This window comes from Lacerta agilis, chromosome 12 (assembly GCF_009819535.1).
Source record: "Lacerta agilis isolate rLacAgi1 chromosome 12, rLacAgi1.pri, whole genome shotgun sequence".
Classification (NCBI taxonomy): Eukaryota; Metazoa; Chordata; class Lepidosauria; order Squamata; family Lacertidae; genus Lacerta; species Lacerta agilis.
In genome coordinates this window covers 56,368,889-56,388,850 of record NC_046323.1, presented here as the reverse complement: position 1 = coordinate 56,388,850, position 19,962 = coordinate 56,368,889, and the positions used below count along the sequence as shown (strand labels likewise).

Sequence of the window (19,962 nt, the reverse complement as noted above, 5' to 3'; positions counted from 1 at the left end):
CGATGGTCATTTATGGACCTAATATGTATCTGAAGCCATTTGCACACAACCAATAGGAGCCTACACAACACAAAACACTCTTGCTGTAGGTCGGTTTTATTTGTTTTTTATCTTATGTTTTGGAAATGTACATCCAGGTTTTGTACCCCTTTAAATTTTGGGGGGGCCCAAGAGAGTGGGGCTCTAAGCTATAGCCTGTTTAGCTTATATGTAAATCCGGCACTTGCTGCCCCGTATGGAGATTGAACGGGGGCTCTCACTCCCGGAGCTTCCTCGAATTGCAGAGGTGGAAGGGACCCTCCCCTGGTCATCTAGTCCAGCCCGCCTGCAAGGCAGGAAGGAGCCACAGATGAAGGCGGGCTCTGGGTGCGGATTCTGACGTGCACCGGGGAGAGAGCGAGAGAGAGAATGAGAGAGAAGGGCGGAGCGCGGGTTGCGGGAGGGAGGCGCTGCCCCCTCCCCGACTACCACTAGGCATGCTGGCTCTTTCTCTCCGCCCCCTTGGCAGGCAGGCCCTCCCTCCCCTCTGGCACCTGCCCCCTCCCCCTCCGCAGGGGAGCCGGAAGTGTCGGGCGCCCGTCCGGAGAACCCCTCGCTGCTGCTCCCTCGAGCCCCTGGGGCGGGGCCGGGAAGGAGAGGGAGGAGCCTCGCGCCCTTTGACCTCCCGCGGCTCGGCCAATCGTGAGGCCTCGCATCGCCGCCGCCGCCGCCGTAGCAGCAGCAGCAGCAGCAGCAGCAGCAGCAGTCGCTTCCGCCTCGGCGCTCGGGAAGGGGAGGGGCGCCTCCTTCTGGACCCCCCGGAGAGATGGACCCCCCGGTGAGAGGGGGAGGGGAGGGGGAGGGGAGGGGGAGCCCCCAAGGGTCGGAGACCCCCCATGCTCCGTCCCGGAGTGGCGTCTCTCTTCGGGGCCCGAGAGACCGGGGGAAGGGGGGGGGAGAGAAGGACCCCCCAGGAGACTCGGCGGGGGGCGGGGGGCGGCATTGCTGGGGAGGTCAAGCCACCCCCTGCCCGGCCAGGGTCCCCTGCCTGTGGCTGGACCTGCCGAGCAGTAACAGGGTAGGTGGGTGGGGTAGAAATTATGCATTTGTTTGTTTGTTTGTTTATTTATTTATTTATTTATTTAATGTTCCACCCCTGGCAGAACGGTCCAGATTGCGCGCCCCCCCCCCCAGCCAAGGCAACTGAGCTCTTCTTTCCGCTTCTCCTCCAACCCCCACCCCATGCAACTCACCCTCTAATTAAAGCCTCTTCTTATGAGGCAATATTTTTATTTATAGACCTATTTATGGACATATTTCTAAGCCGATTTTGCACGCGCCCCACTGGCCTGCACCCCTGGCAGGGGCCCACCCCACCCCCCCAGCTGCGGCCCTGTGGCTGTGCCGGATTTAGTATAAGCTAAACAAGCTATAGCTTAGGGCTCACCCAAAATTTTTTCACTATTAATAAACATCTCCATTGTATTTCAGTTCAAGAATTACTTCAATAAAATGCATATTTTGTTATGTGCAAATGGCTTTAGATACCTGTTAGGTCCATAAGTTACCATATAGCATCTATTCAACACAAAAAGCGACCATTTGTTGTTGGCAAAGGACAGCTGGACATAGAAAGGGCCCCATTACCTTCAGGAGCTGAGGGCCGCATCAAACCTAAATCCGGCCCTGCCCTGTGGACATATGCCAGGCCGCCTCTGCCCAAAGGAATCCAGATCTGCCCCCCCCCGGGGCTCCCTCTTGCCCCAGGGCTCCTGCCCTGGCAGACACTGGCTGGCCAGGTGCCCCACTGGGAGAGCAGGGGGCAGGATCTCATTCCCAGCGAGGGGCCTCAGGAAGCCCCCCATGGGAGGGTCCTGCGCAGCGGACCCCCCCCCTTGCCCTCCCCCACGGATGTCTGTGTCAGTTTGTATTTCTTGGTGCAGAAAGGGTTGATCTGATGTGTAGAGATCTTTTCCTATTCTACTTCCCATACTTTAACGTGCATAAGACTAGAGTTGTTGGGTTTTTTTTTACTTTAAAATAAGTTTAAAAGTCTCAGGGCATCTTACACACGGATAGTACATATGCCCATTTTCTAAATTTGGGGTTCCCACAGAAAAAATAGTAATTCAAGAGGGTGCTGGAAGCTTCTCTGTTTGAAAGAAGCAGGCAGAAGGTGCCTGATGTTTGGATTAATACTTCTGGGAAGCTGAGCACAGCTGCCTGAAACTGCTTCTCTTATCTCTTCTTCCTCAAGGTCCTGCTGACGATTATTATTGTCTGGCCAGGAGGAGTCTGGGCTCTCACTCTCCCTTTCTCTTTCTTTGTTCTGATGTTCTGTACAGAGTATGCTTAGTGTTAAGGTTTAGTCTATTGTCAGTTTGTAAGTTCTTGTAAGTTAGTTTAAGTGAAGTCTGCTGCAACTGGATTCCTGAATGTTTTGGTTTTGTGACCATTATGCTCATTTGCCTTCAGTAGCAGTAAAGCTCTGCTGGAGTTGCCTCTGGTCTATTTTGGGGGACTCTGCTACATGTTTAATTTTTTTCCTCCCCAGGAGAAGCTGGGGCAACAGGGTCTCCTCCTCTTTTAAAGGCCCCCCCATGGCCACCATCCCTGCTTCCTGCAGGTGGGAGTTCCACCATTTAACTTGCATGAAGAAGCCCTTTCTTTTCTCTGTCCTGAATCTTCCAACTCTCAACTTTGTGGGATGCCCACAACTTCTAGTAATAAGAGAGAGGGGAGAAAAAAAACATGGTTCTGTGTCCATCTTCTCTGTGCCGTGCGTCATTTTACCAATTTTATCTCCCTTAGCGGGTTGTGCAAACCGCTACTCTGAATATTGCTTTTTTACATGGTGGGGGCACTGGGGAGGGATTTATGGGACTCCACTGAATTAAGGCTTTCAGGGGTCCCATGACATTCGGGTCTTCCTATATTATTATCATATTGTTTTATAATGTATATAAAACAGAGATAACAAAGTTGCACATAACTTAAAATAACAATATCACAAGTACAGAGTGACTGTATCAGATCAGCAAATAGAGTTCCAGGTTTGCCAGGCTGGAAAATGATGGTTCCCTTGTATATGTCCTGAAAGAGTCCCAAATCATATAAAAAGTGTCTGAAGGTTCTAGGCCTTGTCGAAATCTCAAATTACAAGTGTGTTTTTTCATGATAAAAAGCTCTATTCCAGAATCCATAGTGATTGGAACCAAGCATCCAGTGTAAGACTTTGGGCTGTTTGAGTTGAGTTACTCTGTAATCTCAATTTTGTACAGCAATAGTTTTCTAAGCAACATTTATCATTTCTGTTGAAATTAAATCCCAAAAGTCTTGTAACAACTGACAATTCCCACCATAAATAAAGAGGATGACACAAAAACATGGAAGAGAGGGATATCAAAGCCCCAGCCGTGGGGCCTGTGCTCTGCTGCCACAGCTGGAGGCAAAACCCTCTCTGAATCCCAGTTTCTGGAAACCGCAGGAGGGGAGAGAGTTGCTCTTGTGCCTGGATCCTGCTGAGAGAAGAGGAGGCTGAGCTAGAGGAAATGTCTTCTTTTCCCCATGTTCCTCTGACCTCTCTCTGCCCCACAGACCTTGGGGGACCTGCTCCTGACCCTTTATGAGATGGGCTTCACCGAGCGGCAGGTGCGCGATGCCCTCCACGCCGGCTGCCTCAGCGCCCCGGAGGCTGCCAATTGGTGAGTGGCTAGATGACTCGGGGGGGGGGTCCCCTCCAGCCCCCTCCCCAAACCCAGCCAGTGCCTCACTGCAACAACCCTGCCCCCTTCAGCAAGCGCTGTGCTGGGGACCTGCCCTGGGGGGAGACAGTTCTGCCGGCTGCGCTCCCAGCGGTGCTCCTCCTTCTACCCGGCAGAGGCCTGAATCAGCCCTGAAATCTGTGGCAGCGCAGATGCTGGTGCTTCTCCTGCTTGACGGCCTCGTCGTCTCCTCCTCTCTTTCCCCAGGTTGCTGCAGGAGAGGGCGGAAGAGCCGCCGCAGCAGAGCGAACCTCCCAGAGCGCCGAAGGACCGCAGGGCGATGGACGCCTTCAACCCCCCCAGGAGGGTCCAGGAGGCCTCGTCGGGGCCACCGGCTGCCAGCCTGGGCTGCCCAACACCGGGTAAAGAAGGGGCTCCCTGTCTACCGCCTCTTTCCCCCCCAGGGAGGCAGCCGGGGGGGGGGACTGTGAGGCCGCCTGCTGCTCCTGGTGCACCGCCCCGTTTGGGGTGGGCTTCCCAGCATGCTCTTTGCTCTCCCCCCAGGCGCCAGGGTGGAGGTGGCCACAAAGGACCCCCCCGGGAGAGCGGGCAGCCAGGCTTTTGCTGAGCAGCAGCGGGAGCAGCTGGCGGAGGAGCTGAGGGCCGAGAGGAGGACCAAGCGGCGGGTGAGCCAGCCTCTCCGGGGGGGGGGGGGCGGGCGGGGGGGCGCCCCCAGGTGGAGGGTCCTCCTTGCGCTGTTTCTGGGGAGGAACCTGCCCTGCCTTCCCTCCTGACGGCTCCCTTCCTCCCAGGAGCACGAGTTGGCCCTGCAGAGAATCGCAGACGACCGGCGGCGCATCCAGGGCAAGGCCCAGCTGGGGCAGGAGGCTCCCCCCTCGGAGAAGAGAGCGCAGCCCCCCAGCGACGGGCAGTGCCTGCTTAGGGTGAGAGGAGGAGCAGCAGCCGCAGGCTCCCTCGGGGCCAGGAAGGGAAGCCCCGAAATCCAGTGCCAATCTCTGGCTGCACCGGGGGGGGGGGATTGCAAGTCTTTGGTGGGGGGCTTGATTCAGGGAGGGAGGGTGTTTGCCTGCTGCTTGCCGGCCACTCTTCCTGCATTGCAAGGGGTTGGGCTAGATGAGCCTTGGGGGTCCCTTCCAACTCTACACTTCTGCAATTCTTGGCTGGAGGGGGGGGAGGTCATTTTGGCCTGAGGAGTGTAAGAGCTGGGCCAGATCCCAAGCTCTCAGGGTGGCCAGCTGGATGCTCATTTGGGGCCGCCCACAATCAACACCCAGCGTACCCCTGCCCCTCTTCTCCCCACAGATCCGCCTCCCCTCGGGGGACTCCGTGTGCCAGAGCTTCCCGTCCGCCTCCCCCCTGGAGGCCGTCCGCCTCCGCCTCCTGGAGCTTCACCCGCAGCTGCCGCCCTCCTTCTCCCTCCTGCAGGGATTCCCCAAGCGCCACTTTGGGCCGGCCGACCTGCCCCGCTCCCTGGGGGACCTGGGCCTGGCCCCCAGCGCCACCCTCTGCGTGGGGGGGCCCCCGGCACCCGAGGCCCCAGCCTCTGAGGGGGTTGCGGGGCCTGAGTCCCCACCGCAGACCCCGCATGACGAGGAGGAGGAGGAGGAGGAGGAGGAGGAGGAAGAAGAGGACGACGAGGACGAAGAGCAGGAGGAGGAGGAGGAGGGGATGGCAGGGCCTGGCCTCCCGATCCCAGAGGGGAGAGGCCTCTTTGCTCAGGGTGCCAACCTGCCTTCGGTCCTCCGCTCTCCGGCGCAGAGGGTGACTCCGGGGGACTTTGCGGGGTTGCACGGCCACGGGGAGCTGGCCTTCCCTCAGCCCCACCGCTGGGGTGAGTATTCAGGAATGGGCCTTTTGCTGTCGGACAGACACTCTTGCCTCCAAGCTGCTCTGCGTTGTGTCCGCCCACTGAGCTGCGCTCCCCTGGGTGTCGGCCAGGGAGCCCCTGACCCCCAGCCCTCCCTCCCTGGGGACACCGTGGGGGGGCTGCACCTGCCAAGCAGGGCCTCGCGTCACTCAGCCCCAGCCCTTGTCCCCCTAGGAATGAACATGGTTCTAGCCCTCTGGACTCTGAATCCAGGTCAGGGGATGTAGATGCCTTTGGCCAAGTCAGAAGATGAGTCCGTCAGGCTCAATACTGACCGCAGCAGGGGGGGGGGGTCCTCTCCCAGCAGGGGGTTGAACTTGGCATCTTCTGCATGCCAGGCAGGTCTCTGCCCCCCATGTATATTTGGGGTTCCTCCTTGGAGCTCCCTCCACCCTAGCTCCAGTTCCCTGGTGTGCCTGCCTTCGCTGCAGCCGCCTTGGGCTCCTATCAGGGTGGATTGCATTGGATTTAAATCACAGTTTAAATCACTAGTCAGCATTAGACTTGATTTCAATCTTTTTTTTTACAGAAAGACTCATTCTTGCTGGTATAATCTTAATATTTACAACCAGATGAAGGTTTCATTTTTGAAATAATAAATTTTCAGAGTAGTTTTTACAGTTATATAAAAAAATTACTGAATTGGTTATACTATTAGAAATACATACCGGTAGACTGATAATCTTGAAATTTTTGTGAGGTTTAATATGATAACTGCTTATTTTTGGACAACTTTTCTGCTGTACTTTATTGGAAGGAGAAAAATAATCATTTCCTTAATAACAATAACTTAAATAGAAAACTATCTTTAGAAATATTGTTCCTCCAGAAGCATTTTATTTTAAAAATCTGATTTAAATTTTTTAAAATCTGATTTTTTTAAAAAAAAAAATAATTTTAAATTTTTATCCACCCTGGCTCCTATTAATTCCCTGCAGACACACCTCTTGGGGTGGGCAGACTATAAATCTCCGCAAGGAACCCCTGCCCAGGCCAGATCAGAGCTGCCTTTGACTCCTTGCCAGGATGTGTGCCCCCCCCCCCGGACTGTGCCAGGTGGTGTAGTGGATAGAGTGTTGGGCAAGGACCTGGGTTCGAATCCCCACTCAGCCATGATGTTGGCTGGGTGACCTTGGGGGCCACTCCCTGCCTGTCAGCTTAGCCTGCCTTGCAGGGGTGTCGTTGTGGGGTTTAAGTGAAGAGGAGAACGGCCGTATGCGCCCCCTGAAGGCCCTTGGAGAAAAGGAAGGGGGAGTGGAGAGGCCACCAGAAGCCGAAACGAAAGGCTGTCTCTCTCTCTCTCTCTGTCCCCCCGCAGGGAGGGGCCACAGGATGGATGTGGAGGAGCCCATGGAGCAGGAGTCTTCGGCGTCCCTGAGGGAAGGAGAGGCTTCCGGGGGCCGGGGGCCGCCTCTGCCAGGTCAGCACAAGGGGCAGGAAGGGGGGAGGCCAGTGCCAGGAAGGAGGAGGGTCCAAGATCTGGCCTGCCTGGGTCACTCTAGAAATGGGAGGGACCCCTGAGGGTCATCCATCCCAACCCCCCTCAAGGCAGGAATCTGCTTAGAAACCTCCGAGGAAGTAGAGGCGGCAGTGCGCCCTCCCCTCTGCCCCCAATTACGGCCGAGCAGAGCCCTGCCCAGCATTTCATAAATGAACTTCATTAAAATGGGGGGAGTGTGAATGGGGGGGGGCTCCTAGACGCTTCCTTGAGTATCAGCACTGCAAACGAAAACCTGGCTGGTGGGGGCGAGGAAGCCGAGAGCCCCGGACGAGGGGGTGCCCTGATTTGTGGGGAAAGTGGGTCTACTCTTGAGGAGGGAGATCCCTCGCTGAAGGTCGGGAGGCACTTCCCGGCCTGGAGAGCAGAAAGAAGGGCAGGGCGAAAGCCAGAAGGGTGGGGTGGGGTGGGGTGGGGGCGAGGAAAGAACCTTGATCCTAAGTTGGGGGGGTCTTCTTTCCGTTTGAAGGTTCCGTGTCTTTTGGGGAGCGCGCTCAGGGCCTCTCGGGGTCTCGGCACCAGTGGCCGGCAGAGGGCAACCTGCTGAGGTAGGGGCCTCGACCAACCTGGGCTATTTGGGGGCGCTTGTTTTGCAGGGTCGGCTGGGAACGTGGAAGGGGGGCGGGGAGCAAAGTGAATGGGGGGCGCCTGGGTGTCTTCATCGTCTGCCTCTTTCTGCCCCCCAGGACGGCCGACGACGGGAGCCGAGCCGAAGCGCCCTCCCTCCCTCTGGCTGTGGCCCAGGCGGCTGAGTTGCGCCTGCAGCGGGTGAATGCGCAGGGCCCAGAAGGCGAGGAGAAGGCCTCTCCCGCCGCCACGTCCCCCCCAGGCCGCCCGGCCCCCGCAGTGCCGCCGCTCTTCCAGCTGTCCCTGCGAGGGGCCACGGCCCTCCTCACAGGTAGACACACACCCACCCACACACCCCGGCTCTGCGCATGTCAGCCGCTGGTTTCTCACCCCAACTTCCTCCTTCCTGCTGCTTCTTCTCCTTCTTCTTCCTTTGATTCATATACTGCCCTTAACCCAAAGGTCCCAGGGCCATGCGCAACATTCAGAGCATGATTGACGCAACCTAATGCAGAGCTAAGCCCCTGCAAGACGGGGGTCTCTGGCCACAGAGGATTTAATGGCCAGAAGTCTGGGGGAAGAGGAACGGGCCTGGAGGGGTCTCATGAAGCCTCTCTGGGGAGAGCAGGGCACATGCGTTTCTCTTCAAAGGCAAGGGACCAGGAGGAAAAGTCCCGGGAAACCTCAGCTGCTTGAAGCATCTTCACTGGCTGCCCATCTCCTCCCCCCCAAAGTCCTCGTAAGGGTTTACAAAGCCCTAAAGAACTTGGGTCTAGGGCACCTCAGGGACCCCCTGAACCCTTAGAATATGGCAGCTGCGTCACAGAGATTGGTCGGTCCTTCTCCGGGGCTTTAGTGTCCTGTGGAACTCTCTGCCACTGGAGATCCAGTGGGTGCCTTCCGTGCCAACTTTCAAACACCTGCTGGAAACGTTTCAGTTAAGAAGACGTTCTTCCACAGTAGTTAATGGAGGCTTGCTTTTAACTCCCTTGCTTTCAACATTTTATTATGCTCTTAGTCTGTGATGTTGTTGTTGTTGTTCTGTAGTTCTAAACCACTCTGACATACATCCAGGACTCAGCAGGATACAAATATTTTTATAAATAAGTTAACCAGCTCAAAGCGCTGCAACCGGACTGCCGACTGAGGCTGGTCAAAGAGAGCTTCAGCCGCTGTGCTGGCTACCAGTCTGTTTCCGGACACAATTCAGAGGGCCGCAAAAGCCCTCTCTGGCTTCGGTCTAGGCCATGGGGTCGGGGGCCGGATGCGGCCCAATCACCTTCTCGGTCCGGGTATCAGCGTGTTTTTACATGAGTAGAATGTGTGGTTTTATTTAAAATGCATCTCTGGGTGATTTGTTCATTTCCACCCCCTTCAAAATATAGTCCAGCCCCCCACAAGGTCTGAGGGACAGTGGACTGGCCCCCTGCTGAAAGTTTCCTGTCTGGAAGACGATCTTCCCCAGAAGAACCCCCCTGGCTCTCTGGGTCCCCCCACCTCCCAGGTCCCTTGGTGGGGGGGGGGAGGCAGGAGAGGGCCTTTCCGGTGGGCGCTGCTCCCAGGCAACTTTGGAACTCCCTGCCTGGAGAGGCCAGACAGGCTCCCTCCTCGCTGTCCTGCTTTTCCTGACTTTTTCCAAAAGGAAAATGGCTTTCCAATGGTGCTGTGCTCTTTTTACTCTCTGCCGTTTAATAGATTTCCTGTTTTTGCTTGGTTAGAATTCAATTAGTTTCTGACAATGATCTTACACATTTTTGGCTTCACCTGCACTTTCCCCCGGTGTGGTTTTCCTTTGGGTGAGCTGCCTGGGCTCCCCGCTCGGGGGGGGGGAGGCGGGATCCGAACTCAGGACTCCAACGTTGGCTGCCGCTTTGTCCCCGCAGCGCCCAGCAAGCAGTACTGCAGCAGCCTGGCCTCGCTGACGCCGGTGCTGGCCGAGCACCTCCTGGGGCACCTGGTGCGTCAGGGCCTCCTGAGCCCCCGCAGCCTCAAGCTCTTCTTCGGCTGCCCCCTCCAGAAGCTGCGCCTCGACTGCTACCCCTACGCCACCAACCAGCTCCTGCGCCAACTGCGGGCCTTTCCCAGCCTCCGCCACCTCAGCCTCCTCTCCTGCTCTGTCATCACCGGTGAGCGGGGCGGGAACAGGACAGGCGGGAGGGGCCCCCGGGGGTCATCCAGCCCAGCCCCCCGCAATGCAGGAATCCCAGCTAGAGAAGCATAGAATTGTGGAGCTGGAAGGGCCGCCCAGAGGTCATCCAGTCCAGCCCCCCCGCAACACAGGAATCCCAGCTAAAGAAGCATAGAATTGTGGAGCTGGAAGGGGTCCCCAGGGGTCATCCAGCCCAGCCCCCCGCAATGCAGGGTCTCAGCTAAAGAAGCATGGAATTGTGGAGCTGGAAGGGTCCCCCAGAGGTCATCCAGTCCAACCCCTGCTGATGTTGAATCAGGGCTGAAGCCTTGCTGACCGGGGGGGGGGGGCAGAGAGGGTCTGCCAGAGGCAGTGGGTGGGGCAGGAGGCTGCTCCACGGGACCTGAGAGCTGAGCTGTGGGAGGGGGGTGGGTTCTGCGCTCTCAGCCCCCTGAGCTGACCCTCTCCCCCCCCATTTCTCTCCCCCCCCCCCAGACCAGGGCGTCTCTGTGGTCCAGCACCTGCCCCGCCTGCAGCACCTCAACCTCTCGGCCTGCGTGAAGCTCACCGACAACTGCCTGCAGTTTCTGAAGGGTACGTCACGGACGCCCCCCCCCTCCAATGCTCTTTTGGCTTCTTCCTCTCCACCTGCAGGATCAGGCCCATGGCCCACCTAGTCTAACCTCCTCCCCCACCCTACAGCCCCCAGCAGTGGGGATTCAGAAGCATCGCGGCCTCTGACTGCGGAGGCAGAGACGAGCCCCACTGGCTGGGAGGCACACAGAGCCCTGGGCCTCTCCATGAATTTATATATTTCTAAAAAATAATATTATTTATTAGTTTTCAATTACAGTCCAATAATAGCCTCATTATAACAATGCCAAATTACAGTGCAATTACTAATACCCATCATTCAGATACCAAGTTTTACATTTTAGGTGCCCCCCCCCCCCCGTGTGCCAGAATTGATGGTTTGATGATTTACTTTATTTCTGCGTTCCAAAATTGTTGTAATTTCAATTAGACTCCGGTCTAGATAACAACTGCAATATCAACAACTTCCCTTCGTATTGACACATTAAATGATTTATAAAATTGCAAGTAAGGCACTCAAACTATATTCTTATTCCTCCTAGTCTTTCCCTGATATTTCTTCCTGTCCTTGTAAAATGTTATGTCTATATTTTCCCAGCTGTTGCTGTTCTCCTTCATGCTTTGGGCGGAGCTCATATCCCATTGTAGAGTCAGAAATTCTCCATCGCTCCGTCCGGGGCTTCATTGTTCTGCAACTTGAACAGCAACTGCAAAAATCACTCTGTCCAATAAATGGCCTTGTAGAGGCTGCTTTCCCTCTCCGACTGGGAAGGAGAGTGACTGTCGAACTGCAGATGACGCAGCAATGGACCTTATCAGTTCCTTGGCAAGTTTGCAGACTCCTTTCATCCTTCCGTCCGACTGAAGATAAATGAGCAGTTCTAAATTCCAACTCCATAGATAATAAAGGACGGGGAAGAGGCAGCTCCAAGTTTCCATCATAAACCTTTTGCAAAATAGAGCTTCCCTCCCTCTTTCCTTTTCTTTTTTACACACACAGTTCCATGTGTTGTTATATTCCATACCTTCAATTCCGTTTCATCCCTCCTCACCTGTACATGTATAATTTGAGCTAGCATTCATCTCCATGAATTTATCTCGGCCTCTTCAAATGCCACCCAAGTTCTTGGCTACCCCAGCCTCTTGTGGGAGGGAGTTCCACAGTTTAACTCTGCCCTGCGAGAAGGAGCTTTTAGCTCTCCCCGTGAAAGGAGGGGCCATTTATTTTGCATTTGCATTTATTTATTAAATTTGTACGCTGCCCTAGACCCATAGATCTCAGGGCAGTTCGCAGCATAAAATTACAATTATTAACTTGCTGATCATAGAATAAGTTTTGGGCTTTAATTGTAACGTTTAGCTTATTTTTCAGTTGTCGCTTTTCAGGCAGTGTTTTATAAAATGAAATTCTTTCACTGATGAATATATGATTTAAGCTGCATTTGTGACACTCTATTACACTTTGTTGTGCCGTTATTATTACTGATTCTTTGCAAGCGGCTGTGGGAATAATTTGAATGAGAAACGACAGAGAAATCTATGTTGTGAACCACCCTGAGATCTGTGGAGTATAGGACGGTATACAAATTTAATACAATAAATAAATAGGGTTCCCCCCCAAAAAAAAATATTTTATTAAGAATATTACAGTGTGTTAAATAAGGGGGGAGGGGAGAATACCGAAAAACATTTTAAAAGGCAAAAGAAAGTAACAATGTGACAAAATATAATTAAGGTGACAGAACTATAATCTGGTATCCTTATAAATATAATTATAAATAAATTATATATGTAAATGGTTGAAGTTATTGCATACGTTGATTCATGGGTCACTTTGTTTTTCATAAATACGTTCCAAATCTCATTAAATTTGACCATACGGTAATCTTTGAAAGCGATCCGTTCCTGGATTGCAAGAGTTGCCACGTAACTCTGGTCCGTGTTGCTGGGTTTTCTGTGCCCGGCAAAAAGATTGGCATGGATGCAAGGAAGGACAAGGATCTGGTCCCCTTTGATCAATGGAGAAATGAATGGAAAGGTGATGGATCTGGCCCGCTCTCCCCCCAGGGCTCCCCCAGCTGTCTCACCTGGCGCTGGACCAGACGCGAGTGACGGACCGGGGCCTGGGCGAGTTCCTGCTCTCGGCGCCACCCTCCCTCGCCCACCTGAGCCTCAACCAGACCGGCGTCACGGATGCCACCCTCAGCCTTCTGCCCCAGTGCGCCCCCCAGCTCTGCACCCTCAGCATCAAGCAGACGGGCGTAAGTGGCCTCCCACAGCCTGGAAAAGGGCCTTCTCGGGGGGGGGGGGGCACAGCCAGCTGGCACCCAGGGGGTGGTGGGGGTCCTCTGTTGTTTGATGGGGGGGCTTTCCCAACCACGCCAGTGTGGTGTAGACTAGAGCGTTGGGCCCAGGAGACCTGGATTCGAATCCTCCCTTCCATGACGTTCGCAGGGAGAACTTGGAAGCCGGTGGCTGCCTCTCAGCCTAGCCCACCTCGCAGGGCTGTTGGGAGGGGTTAAAGGAGAACCACACACGCCGCCACTAGCTATTTTAAATGTTTTTTGGGGGGGGTATGGGTTGTTGTTTTATTTTTATTCGGCATTTTGTGGTTTTATGTCTTGATTTTATTTTGCGAACCGCCCTGAGACTCCCTGGTTTAGGGCAGTATATAAATTCAGTAAATAATAATAATAATAATAATAATAATAATAATAATAATAATAATAATAATAATAATAATAATAATAACAACAACAACAACAACAACACAACTGGCCGCGCTGTGTTGCCTCCGCAGGTGGTGGACGTTTCAGCCCTGCGGCGCTTGGAGTCTCTGCAGACGCTCCACCTGGACGGCACCCCGGTGAGCGAGGCCTCCCTGCGGGTGCTGTCCTCGCACCCGGCACTCTGCACCCTGACGCTCTCAGGGGTCCAGTCGGTCGACGGCAACACGGCCCTGGAGCTGGTCTCAGGTACGGGGCGGGGGCTGTGCCCATCGGGCATTTGGGAAAGGGCCCCTTCGTCTCTTCGCCAGCGGGTGCCGTCCCACCCGGGGAAGCGCGCCCGAGACAGTTTGCCGGCGGAGGCCGGAGAGACGATTCTGGCACCAGGAGGGGGAGGGCGGCAGGGGGCGGTGTTGCTGTGGGCACACGGAAGACGCCCCCTTGCCAACAGTTCCCCCCACAACGGCTTCCTCAGTGGGCAGCGAGGGCACATTAGAATCACCGGCTTCTAGAATTGGAAGGGTCCCCCAAAGGTCATCTAGACCAACCCGGAATGAAATGCAGGACAGGAAGTGGGAGCGCTGAGCAGGACGTGTGCCTTAGTATTGGCACTGGCTTATAATTGGAATTATTACTGTTAACGTTCTGCTCACCCTGAGGTTCCAGGCTGCAACAATTTAAAATGCAGTCAGACCTCCGTTGTCGAACGCAATCCGTTCCCAAAGCCCGTTCGGCTTCCAAAAGGTTCGACAACCGAGGCGCGGCTTCCGACTGGTTGCAAGAGCTTCCTGCACTCAAGCAGAAGCCGCGTCTGACGTTCGGCTTCTGAAAAACGCTCAAAAACCGCAGCGTTTGCTTCCAGGTTTTCGGCGTTCGGGAGCCGAAAGGTTCGGAAACAGAGCCGAGGTTTGACTGTGCAAGACTGAAAAAGAACGTTAAGCCACCTTAGCAGTCATAAATGTGGGTTGGGACCTGGAAATCTGCCTCTCTGAGCCCAGCCCCAGTCTGTGGGCTGTGACCCCAAGCTCCCCTGCAGCCCACCTTTCAGGCACTCGCCTGGGGCGAGCAGCTGTGTCCTCCAGGCGAGCAGCTGTGCCGAAAAGGACCCTGTGCTATAGATGCTGCGAACAGTGTCAGGAGCGGCCCCTGGCACCCGCTCAGGTTTTGGCTTCCCTGGCCACCTTGCCCAGGAGTCTGTGTTGGAGTGGTGGCCCCCACGTCCCCGAGGCTCCCTATTTGGGGGTGAGCTGTGCTGGGGTTCCCCAAAGGGCTTCCTCTGCCCGACTGGCTTGGAGGCACTTCCACGTGGCAACCCACCCCCTGGGGGCTCTTGCAGGTCTGCCCGCCCTCGCTCAGCTGGCCTTGCCCAGCCGCCACACGGTCACTGACGCCGGCCTGCCCTCCCTCTGCCGCCTGGCGGGGCTCCTGGAGCTGGACCTGACGGACTACAGCCACATCACCGACAAGGGGCTGCAGCACCTGTCCCGGCTGAGCAGGTGAGGAATGGGCGCACGGACTCTGCTCTCCAGCCCCCAAACCCCCATGCATAGCGGGGGGGGGGGGGTCACCTGCCACGAGGCAGCAGCAGCAGCAGCAGCGGTCCAAGCTGTTGGGTTGGGGATAGATGCTGGGAGAAATCTACCAATTTCTTTGGGAGTTCAGCAGAGTGCATCCCTTTGCAGCTTAAAAAGGGATGCTTTGATAGGCTAGTGTTAGCCATTAATAATAATGAGATTATCATCATTATTATATTTGAAATTTCTTCAATGATGAATATATGATTTAAGCTGCATTTGTGACGCTCTATTGCGCTCTGTTGTGCTGTAATTATTACTGATTCTTTGCAAGCCGCTGTAGGAGTAATTTGAATGAGAAACGGCAGAGAAATCTACAATGTGAACTGCCCTGAGATTTGTGAGGTATAGGATGGTATACTTATTAATTTAAATTAAATTTTAAATTAAATTAATAGGTTTTTTAAAAAAATATGTATAATTTTATTAAGAATATTACATTGAGTTAAATAAGAGAAAAAAAGAAAAAGAATACCTAAAAACATTTTAATAGGGAAAGGAAAGTAACAACATGACAATAAAATATAATTAAGTTGACGGAACTATAATTCAGTATCATTATAAGTAAAATTATTTTTAAAAAATATAGTATGTATGTAAACGGTTGAACTTATTGTTTCCCTCAAGTACCGGTATATGTTGATTCATGGGTCACTATGGTTTTGATAAATACATTACAGTGGTGCCCCACTAGACGAATGCCTCACTAGACGAAAAACCCGCTAGACGAAGGCATTCGTCTAGCGGAAGGCTGCCCCGCTAGATGAAAAAGTCTATGGGGCTGCCTCGCAAGACGAAAAATTTTCGTCTTTTTTTTTCCGTTTTGCGGAGCGCGGCTGCCATTGTCGCTCTGCAAGACAAACTCGCTAGACGAAAATTTTCGCAGAACGAATTCTTTTCGTCTAGCGGGGCACCACTGTATTATCTTTGACCCCTGCCCATCTGGGTTGCCCCAGCCACTCTGGGCGGCTCCCAATATATATAAAAACATAATTAAACCTTTAAAAGCTGCCTTCAGATTGTATAAACAAAATAAGAAAATTCCTTCCAGTAGCACCTTAGAGACCAACTAAGTTTGTTATTGGCGTGAGCTTTCATGTGCATGCACACTTCTTCAGATACTAATAAGTTCAACCGTTTACATACATATTATAATTTTTTCCTTCCTATTGGAAGGGTTTTTTTATTTTGTTTCGGCTACGGAAGACCAACATGGCTACCTACCTGTATTCAGATTGTATATTCAAGTTTAGTTATCCAGGATGCTTCAAGGGAAACTGGATTCTAGTGGTATTTCCTCATCCCCCCCCCCTAAAAATACAATCACACACAAAAAAGTCTTGTAAAAGGTAATAATAAAATGTACTTGGCATGCTTGTTGAAGAGCAGCAGCTACAGCACCTTTGTTCTGGTGGGCTTAAAATGGTAATTCAGCTACAAAAAGACCTCCTTAAGTCTGGCTTAAGATGGGACCTGAGCATTTTAATGTATTTTTAATTTCTTGTTGGAAGCTGCCCAGAGTGGCTGGGGAAACCCACCCAGATGGGAGGGGTATAAGTCGTCGTTATTATTATTATTATTATTATTATTATTATTATTATTCTTATAGCTCACTTAGCAGACGTTCTCACGTTTCTGGCTTGCCGGAGGGGACTTTGCTTGCTCCAAACAGCTGCAGCCTCTGAGGAGCCCCAGTAGCAGAGTCCCCATGCCCCTATTATTATTATTATTATTGATTATCATCATCATGTTGGCACACTCTTCCGAGAACAGGACTTTAGTTCCTTGCCTCTTGGGGGGGGGGGGTTGGGGCGTGACTTGGCACTTTTGCAAATGCGCGAGCGCCGAAACCCAGAATTAACCCGTTCTGGTACTTCCGGGTTCGGCGCGAGCGCAACCCACGAAAACATAACCCGCAGCGTTCACGAGGTATGATTGTAATAATAATTTATTATTTATACCCCGCTTCCAACAAAATATTAAAATACAATAGTCCTTCAGATATTAAAAGCTTCCCTAACCAGGGCTGCCTTCCGATGTCTTCTAAAAGTCAGATAGTTGTTAATTGCTGATGGGAGGGCGTTCCATCCACAGGGTGGGTGCCACCACCGAGAAGGGCCACTGCCTGGTTCCCTGTAGCTTCGCTTCTCGCAGGGAGCGAACTGCCAGAAGGCCCTCAGCGCTGGACCTCAGTGTCCGGGCTGCGGGGTCCAGAGGCCGTCTTTGGCCACTAGACTGCGGGGTCCCATGGCCCAATCTGAGGTTCTTCTGCGGTCCTTGCATGTGTCTCCCCCCCCCCCCCCCGCAGGCTGCGCCGCCTGTCTCTCTGCAACACGCTGGCCACGGACCTTGGCCTGCCGCATATCCAGGGCCTGCCGCATCTGGAGGAGCTGTGCTTGGATCGCCTGAACGTCTCCAGCACAGGGGTGGCGCGGTGCATCATCACTCTGCCCCACCTGCAGGTATGGCCGGGAAGGGAACAGCGCCAAGGGGGGGGGGGCTCAGCCAGTTCTGCCCTTGGGGGAGTGGCAGGTGCTGGCAAAGGACTCCTTCCTCCTCCAAGCTCCTCTCTTCGGGCGGCTGCAGAGCCAGAGAGAGAGGGGGGCAGGCATGGGGGCCCCAGGGGACCTGCCCCCCTTTATCATCTCCCCCCCCCCCAGGTGCTGAGTCTTGCCAGCACGCCCGTCGGAGACACCGTGGCCCGCCTGGGCATCTCCCGCTGCAAGCAGCTGCTCAAGGTGAACCTGAGCCGCACCCGCCTGACGGACCGAGGTGAGTCCTGGCCCCCCGATGCTTTTCTGGCCCCCAGCCCCACCTGGCCAGAAGCAGCACCCAGAGCAGCAGTTTGCACGGCCCGCTGAGAGAGATGAAATACGGCAATGTTCGAAACCGCAACGGTTGAGTGCACATTCACTCAAAATGAGATTAAAGCCGTTTAGTTCCGTTAATTAATTTGGCAAAGGAGATGGACTTGATCCGGAGATACTGGCTCTCCAGAGCCTTGCCGCCCTTGGCATCTCCAGAGCTCTCCCGCCCACCGGGGTTGGCACTGCCCACTTTGGGGGGTGCCGCTCTGGAACAGCTTGGTGGGGGGCTGGCCTGGGGTGCCAGCTGCCCGCACAGAGAGTATGGTGGGAAGCAGAGGACACCCCCCCCCATTCTTTGTGTGGGGGTGCAGAAAGTAGAATCAGAATGATAAGAGATGGAAAGGACCCCCAAGGGTCATCCAGCCCAACCCCTGACAGCTCTGCTGAAAAACCTCCAACGAAGCAGAGCCCACATTGCGGGGGTGGGCTAGATGACTCTTGGGATCCCTTCCAACTTCACCATTCTGTGATTCCAAGGGAGCCCTTCCCTCCGCCAAATGGCTCTTTCTGCCGGAAAGCCCTCCCTGAGGGGCACAGGCCAGGGCACGGTGGGGAGTTTGCTGGGGGAAGAGCCTGTCCCGCCCAGCTCCTGCCCAGCTGCCTCTTGCCCCCTCCCTGCAGGGCTCCGCTTCCTGCGCCAGGTGCCCCTGCTGCAGCTCAACCTGGACGGCTCCGGCGTGACCTCCGAGGGGGTGGCCGCCCTCCTGGCCGCCTGCCCCGCCCTCGGCAGCGTCCGTGCCAGCCACCTGCGCACCTTGCCCTCGGAGGACGTCTCGGACGAAGGAGAAGGACCCAGCTAGGCCAGCAAGGCCTCCTCTCCCCAGCCCCTCCCTCGACGCATGGCGCACTTTCTTCTCCCCCCACTTCTCTTCCTGCGTCTCTGAGGGTTTGGCGCGGTCGGGCTCCTTGCAGGACTGGACTTTCCACGAGGGGTCGGGTGCCTCGGAGTCCCCCACGTCCTCAACGCCCTCGTCATCACCGCACCAGGTCCGTTGGGAAGCCTGCCTCTGCGGACGAAGCTTGTCCTTCACTCGTCTTCCATTCTCCAGCCTGACTTCTTGTTTCCCTCACCTGTAGCTGCACGATGGGTGTTTCTTTCCTTTTTTAAAAGAAGAAGAAGAAATCCATTTTGAAAGCCCAGGCTCTTAATTCCCTGGGGGACGCAGAGGAGGAGGAGGGAAGGGGGAGCAGAGGCCCTGGTCCCTGGGGTGGAGGAGGCAGGGGACCACCCCTTTGTGAAATGCCTGATGCAAACGGGTGCAGTGTCTCCCAGTCCTTCCCCACCCCCAGCAGAGGAGTCCTGGGGGGGGGGGCGGGGGGGCAAATGGTACACGGAACTCCTGAAAAAACTTCTCTGCATCTTGTGCCTTAACAATTTCCAATAAAAAACATTGACGGGTCCTCCTGATTGTGTTGCCTGTGAATGGTTTGCTGGCTTGGATCAGGGTGGGGAGCCTCCAGAGACCCTCCAAATGCTCCCCATCACCCCATTGGCCGTGCTGGGAGCCCCAAACCCCTTGGGATGGTGCCCAGTTGACAGTGCCAGGGTTGCCCCTCTTCCACTGTGGGGCTTTTGGAGTAGGGCCAGACTGCCTTCCTCCTCCTCCTCTTCTCCACACCTCAGGCTATTCTGAAATCTTTCTGATCCCACATTCCCTGTCCCCTAAAATATGGATGCCAGTTTACATAGTTAACCAGTGGAATTCCCTGCCACAGGATGGCACCATGGCTACCAGTTTAGATGGCGTTAAAAGATTGGGCAAATCTTCGGGGGAGCAGGCTGCAAGTACTATGGCTGCCTCCAGGATGAGAGGTGCCGTCCCTCTGAAGGCCATTTACCCTCCAGTGGGGCAAGGGGGGCATTAATTGCCCTTCCAAGGAGGCATTGGGCCAGCCATGAGGAGCAGGAGGGGGCTGAGCCAGCAAGGTGGCTCTTAGGTTCTGCAAAGGTTGCGGAAGTGAGAAAGCGAAATTCGCACTCAGTCCACACTCCTGGAGGGAGGGCAGAGTGATTTCCTCCACCCCTCCCTTTGCGTGGCCTGTCCAGGCTTCCCAAGGTGCCCCGTCCTGCTGTTGCTGGTGCCTCTTCTCCCCCTTGTGGAGGCAGGCAGGCTGGCACCCGCTTCTTCCTGGGCCACCTGTTGCGGGGGGGGGGAGGGATCTGAGGTGAGAGGCCCATGTAACGGAAGTTGCCCCCAGTTCCAGTCACCACACAGAGGCAGCCTAATGTCCAAAATAGTAGCCTGCTTCAGCATTGCCACTCTGGACAGTCATATATGCATACAGCTCGTAGGCTTTCTAGATACAGTGGGTGGCGTTCGACAGGGACTCCACCCCCCAGAAACACCCACTTCTCCCTGGGTGGCGAAACTGGGTATTCATTTCATGTTGTTGTTGTTCAGTCGTTCAGTCGTGTCCGACTCTTTGTGACCCCATG

General features: G+C 54.5%; 1 protein-coding gene across 1 annotated transcript; it reads left to right on the top strand.

Annotated features, from left to right (window-relative positions):
• The first annotated feature begins 726 nt into the window (after positions 1 to 726).
• On the top strand, positions 727 to 18,644 carry LOC117055487. The gene is made up of 17 exons (XM_033165022.1): positions 727 to 817; positions 3,577 to 3,683; positions 3,951 to 4,105; positions 4,176 to 4,369; positions 4,496 to 4,627; positions 5,007 to 5,535; positions 6,890 to 6,991; positions 7,539 to 7,617; positions 7,756 to 7,967; positions 9,520 to 9,762; positions 10,260 to 10,358; positions 12,426 to 12,619; positions 13,159 to 13,333; positions 14,421 to 14,580; positions 16,967 to 17,120; positions 17,319 to 17,430; positions 18,147 to 18,644. Exons 1-17 carry the CDS (start codon positions 806 to 808, stop codon positions 18,323 to 18,325), a joined length of 2,838 nt encoding a protein of 945 aa, XP_033020913.1. The 5' UTR covers positions 727 to 805; the 3' UTR covers positions 18,326 to 18,644.
• Positions 18,645 to 19,962: the final 1,318 nt, after the last annotated feature.

Coding starts and splice junctions, on each gene's coding strand:
- LOC117055487 (XM_033165022.1), top strand. Junction 10,359..12,425: donor CTGCCTGCAGTTTCTGAAGG/GTACGTCACGGA, acceptor CTCTCCCCCCAG/GGCTCCCCCAGCTGTCTCAC. Junction 12,620..13,158: donor TCAGCATCAAGCAGACGGGC/GTAAGTGGCCTC, acceptor TTGCCTCCGCAG/GTGGTGGACGTTTCAGCCCT.